At 50.3% G+C, this 5,000-nt stretch overlaps 1 protein-coding gene across 1 annotated transcript in view; it reads left to right on the forward strand.

Moving 5' to 3' along the window:
* The window catches only part of ak8 (adenylate kinase 8), a 16,423-nt gene that overhangs the window by 1,390 nt on the left and 10,033 nt on the right, over nt 1-5,000 (forward strand). The window contains exons 3-6 of the mRNA XM_030048072.1: nt 908-992; nt 1,218-1,267; nt 1,496-1,606; nt 1,929-1,997. Of these exons, the coding sequence (XP_029903932.1) occupies nt 908-992; nt 1,218-1,267; nt 1,496-1,606; nt 1,929-1,997 (315 nt within the window). The remainder of the gene's footprint in view (nt 1-907; nt 993-1,217; nt 1,268-1,495; nt 1,607-1,928; nt 1,998-5,000) is intronic.

Here is a 5,000-nt window from a genome sequence, read left to right on the forward strand (position 1 = left end):
TGCAGGTCAGTGTTGTGTCCAGCGGGGGCAGCACTGAGCTAAACAGCCTGCAGGTCAGTGTTGTGTCCAGCGGGGGCAGCACTGAGCTAAACAGCAGAATCTGTGTGGGTCAGTGGGGCTCAATGCTCTAAACTGATCAGTCCATTTGATCCAGATATTGATCAGTAACTGGACTGTTCCTGTCCATATTTCTGCTGCAGACAGGATTATAAACTGAGATTATAATCCATGGCTGTAAAATGCTGTGAGTGTGAGCAGATTAGCACTGGCATTGAGGCTCTGTGCTGCTGACTGGCTGCAGAACCACAGGAGAACCAATCATCTGCTTCCTAAATGTTCCACATTTCCTTCCTCTGAGCTCAGAGAAATGTGGAGCTTCTGAAGCAGCGGAGGAGCAGGATTATCATCTACAGAGCCGACACTCTGCTCAGCCTCTGCAGCGCCCCCTGCAGGAGGAGCAGGATTATCATCTACAGAGCTGACACTCTGCTCAGCCTCTGCAGCGCCCCCTGCAGGAGGAGCAGGATTATCATCTACAGAGCCGACACTCTGCTCGGCCTCTGCAGCGCCCCCTGCAGGAGGAGCAGGATTATCATCTACAGAGCCGACACTCTGCTCGGCCTCTGCAGCGCCCCCTGCAGGAGGAGCAGGATTATCATCTACAGAGCCGACACTCTGCTCGGCCTCTGCAGCGCCCCCTGCAGGAGGAGCAGGATTATCATCTACAGAGCCGACACTCTGCTCGGCCTCTGTAGCGCCCCCTGCAGGAGGAGCAGGATTATCATCTACAGAGCCGACACTCTGCTCGGCCTCTGCAGCGCCCCCTGCAGGCGGACACATCTCCATAAATACAAACCAGCCCTGGTAACTGTGTGTGTGTGTGTGTGTGTGTGTGTGTGTGTGTCAGAGCTTGCTCTCCAGCCTCCTGGTGGATCGTCCAGACGAGCCGCTCGGCTTCCTGATCGACCTGCTGAAGAGTCGCAACGAGGACGGTGAGAGTGTGTGACTGTCCTCCCTCTCTCTCTCTGTGTGTGTGTGTGTGTGTGTACCTGGTATTGCTAATGTGGGCACCAGGTGGAGCTGTGACTCTGCAGGAAACAGAATATGACCACAGGTTTACCTCTCTCTCTCTCTCTCTCTCTCTCTCTCTCTCTCTCTCTCTGTGCCTGTCTCTCTCTCTGTCTGCCTGTCTGTCTGCCTGCCTGTCTGTCTGTCAGCTCCCAGGCTGGTGCTGCTGGGTCCCCCGGCAGCAGGGAAGAGGACGGTGGTGAGTGTCGTCCTGTGAGACTCTGAGTCAGAACAAACACAAACATCACAGGCTCACCTGTCACCTTCTCACCTGCAGGCTAATGTTAGCCAGCTAGCTGCTACATGTTCAGTGTTAACTTCCCAGAACTGCAGCATCATTATCCTTGTTGTTGTTGTTGTTGTTGTTGTTGTTGTTGTTGTTGTTGTTGTTGTTGTTGTTTGTGACTGCTGCTCGCCTCTGCTCCAGGCCAGGAAGTTGTGTGCAGAGCTCGGATGTGTCCATGTGACAGTTGATACTTTACTGGATGACCAATCAGACCTCAGCAAGCAGGCCATGCAATACACACATGCACAGCAGGTACACACACACACACACACACACACACACACACACAATCAAAACACTCTTTGAATATCAGCACAGCTGGGACTATTTTCGACCGAATCACAGCCGTGCTGGTCCTCAGTGTGCCAGTGTGTTGAAGCAGCGTAACGTCCAGTCAGCCCAGCAGCAGCAAGGAGGAGCAAACTGGACTGTGAACACACCGTGTGATTTATGAATGAACTGCTCAGCGCAGCATCACACAGCAGAGTGCTGCTGCAAGAGGCTGCTGCTGTTATATGGTGCATATTTGTGTGTGTGTGTGTGTGTGTGTGTGTGTGTGTGTGTGTGTGTGCAGGAGCTTCCTGCTGAGCTGCTGGTCCAGCTGATCCAGCGGAGACTGGCCGAGACAGACTGTCTCAGACAGGTAAGACAGCTGTCTCTCTCTCTCTCTGTGATGATAGTAATTATGGCTCTGGTCTGTCTTGTGTTGTACTACCATTCCCAGCGGGGCGAGCAGCTCTCTCTCTCTCTCTCTCTTTGTGTGTGTGTGTGTGTGTGTGTGATCACACAGAGTCGCTGCTGTCACTTCAAACACAGAAGCAGCAGCTTGTGTTTTCATTACCATCTTGTCATGTTTTATATGCGGCTGCGTTTCTCCAGCAGCCTGCAGACTGTATTTGTTAATGAGCGTCAGGTTTGTTCACGGCGAGCAGAGCTGGATGAAGTTTCTGATCTCATGTGTGGATCTAATAAGAAACTCTGTGTTTCTTGTTGTTCCTGGAAATCCGGCTGAACTCTGCTGTCACATCTCAAGCTAAACACTGTCGTTTACTAGAGGAGTCGCTATCGCTCACAAAAGAAAAAAAAAAAAAGACGTCTTAATTGTGAAAAAAGCTGAGCCGTGATCAGCTCAGCCACAGCCTGACGGTTCTGGACCTTCAGCTGCTGCATCGGGTCAGGACCCAGCAGCTGTGGGTCACTGTGGAGGCCCCGCGTGGCCCCTGGCGGCCCCGGGTGCAGACCTAATCCAGCCTCCTTGCCCCGTCCTCCGTCAACCCTTGGCTTTTATTCTGGCAAGAGGAGCAGAGGTTCTCCTGTCGACTGTGGGCCACCGGCCGACCTCTCCACCCGGTCTACAGGTGGAGCCAGAGCGGCTTCTTAAAGGCTGACAGGGTGAGAGTTTGGGGCAGGAAAAGAACAAAAGCTGATTAATCAGCCGGTATCACTAGAGGTCATTTTCTCCAGCCACGTCCAGTGTGACAAAAGTCTCTGGCTGCAGTGAAATGGCTGCTATGGGGGCCAACATCATCACACAGGAATCAAATGTGGCTCATTGAATCCACAAGAGTCTCAGCTTTCCAGTCAAAGCCAACTGATGCAGCTCCAAGACTGTTTAGGCCCCAGTCTGCACACACACACCATTTTACAACAGGCCACAAGAACACATGTGGACTGCAGGCTTTGGGATTAGCAGAAGGTGGGCGTGTCTGCAAAGGGGAGAGAACCCATTTTCATTCAGACAGCTGGAGGTCAGAGGTCAAGGGAAACAGACATGCTGGTTTCCCCTCGCCAACATTTCGCTGAACTTTGGAGTGATATTTAGCCGCCTTAGCGACAGCCCATGAGTGGTGGCTGTGCTGTCTCACGTCTTATCTCTCTACCAGCATCTTTACTTTAAATGGATCCAGTCGTAAAAAAAAAACAATTAAAATAGTTAAAAAAAAAAAAAAAAAGAATTGTGTTACTTAAGGGAATCAATTTTTTGTCCCATTGTTTGGACTAAAGCCGAGACCCGGGCCAACGCAAGTGAACCTGATCCACACCCCACAGAGCCGTCCAGCAGGCCTGAGCTCGTCCTGTGCCAGAGACGGCAGGCAGAGCTCAGCTTCTGGGCCAGGAGCTGCACAGTGGAGGAGTGAGGAGATGACAGACATGAGGAAGAACTGGGATCCACCCATGTTCTTCTTCTTCTTCTTTTCCTTCTTCTTCTTCAGTGAATCTGATCTCCGTGTCTCTGGGGAACAAACTCCCACTGATCACAACTTCCTCATCTCAACTCCACAAATAGCTGCTTCCCTCCAACCTGCAGCGTTTAGCGTTTAGCAGCAGCGTTTAGCGTTTAGCATCAGTGTTTAGCATCTGTGTTTAGCGTTTAGCATCTGTGTTTAGCATCAGTGTTTAGCACGCAGCTCTCACTGTTTCATGTGCTGTGATTAGCAGCTGCTTTCATCTGCTAATGTCAGTTTATGGCCGCGGGCTAAACACATCAGCAACGAGCGTGTGTGTGTGTGTGTGTGTGTGTGAGCGTGTGTGTGTGTGTGTGTGTGTGTGTGTGTGTGTGTGTGTGTGTGTGTGACATCTTCATCTCTGATCTCTGTGTCTGTCAGTGTGAATGGAGGAGAGCAGGAATGATTGACAGCTCCCATCAGGAGCCCGCCTCCTCCTGTCCGATTAATTACTACAGCAGTCAGTAGAGCTCTCTCTCTCTCTCTCTCTCTCTCCCTCTCTCTCTCTTTCTCTCTCTCTCTCTCCCTCTCTCCCCCCCCTCTCTTTCTCTCTCTCTCTCCCCCTCTCTCTCACTCCCTCTCTCTCTCTCTCTCCCTCTCTCTCTGCCTTCATCACTTCATCAGTCTGTCAGAAGCTGCTCTCTTGAGGATTGTATGGTACTTTAGTTGTAGATGTCAAGACTCTTCATGTGTGTGTGCGCGCGTGCGTGTGCGTGTGTGTGTGTGTGTGTGTGTTTGGGAACGTTGGGGTCATGACCCCAACGTGTGTGATTCTGCTGCTTTACCTCACAGCACACAGAGCCAGTTCATATAGAGCTGCTTCATATAGAGCTGCTTCATATAGAGCTGCTTCATGTAGAGCTGCTTCATACTGAACTGCTTCATATAGAGCTGCTTCATATAGAGCTGCTTCATATAGAGCTGCTTCATACTGAACTGCTTCATATAGAGCTGCTTCAGATAGAGCTGCTTCAGATAGAGCTGCTTCATATAGAGCTGCTTCATACTGAACTGCTTCAGATAGAGCTGCTTCATACAGAACTGCTTCATATAGAGCTGCTTCATACTGAACTGCTTCATATAGAGCTGCTTCATATAGAGCTGCTTCATACTGAACTGCTTCATATAGAGCTGCTTCAGATAGAGCTGCTTCATACAGAACTGCTTCATATAGAGCTGCTTCATACTGAACTGCTTCATATAGAGCTGCTTCATATAGAGCTGCTTCATACTGAACTGCTTCATGTAGAGCTGCTTCATATAGAGCTGCTTCATACTGAACTGCTTCATATAGAGCTGCTTCATATAGAGCTGCTTCATACTGAACTGCTTCATATAGAGCTGCTTCAGATAGAGCTGCTTCAGATAGAGCTGCTTCATATAGAGCTGCTTCATACTGAACTGCTTCATATAGAGCTGCT

The sequence above is a fragment of the Myripristis murdjan genome, unplaced genomic scaffold (genome assembly GCF_902150065.1).
Source record: "Myripristis murdjan unplaced genomic scaffold, fMyrMur1.1, whole genome shotgun sequence".
Lineage (NCBI taxonomy): Eukaryota > Metazoa > Chordata > Actinopteri > Holocentriformes > Holocentridae > Myripristis > Myripristis murdjan.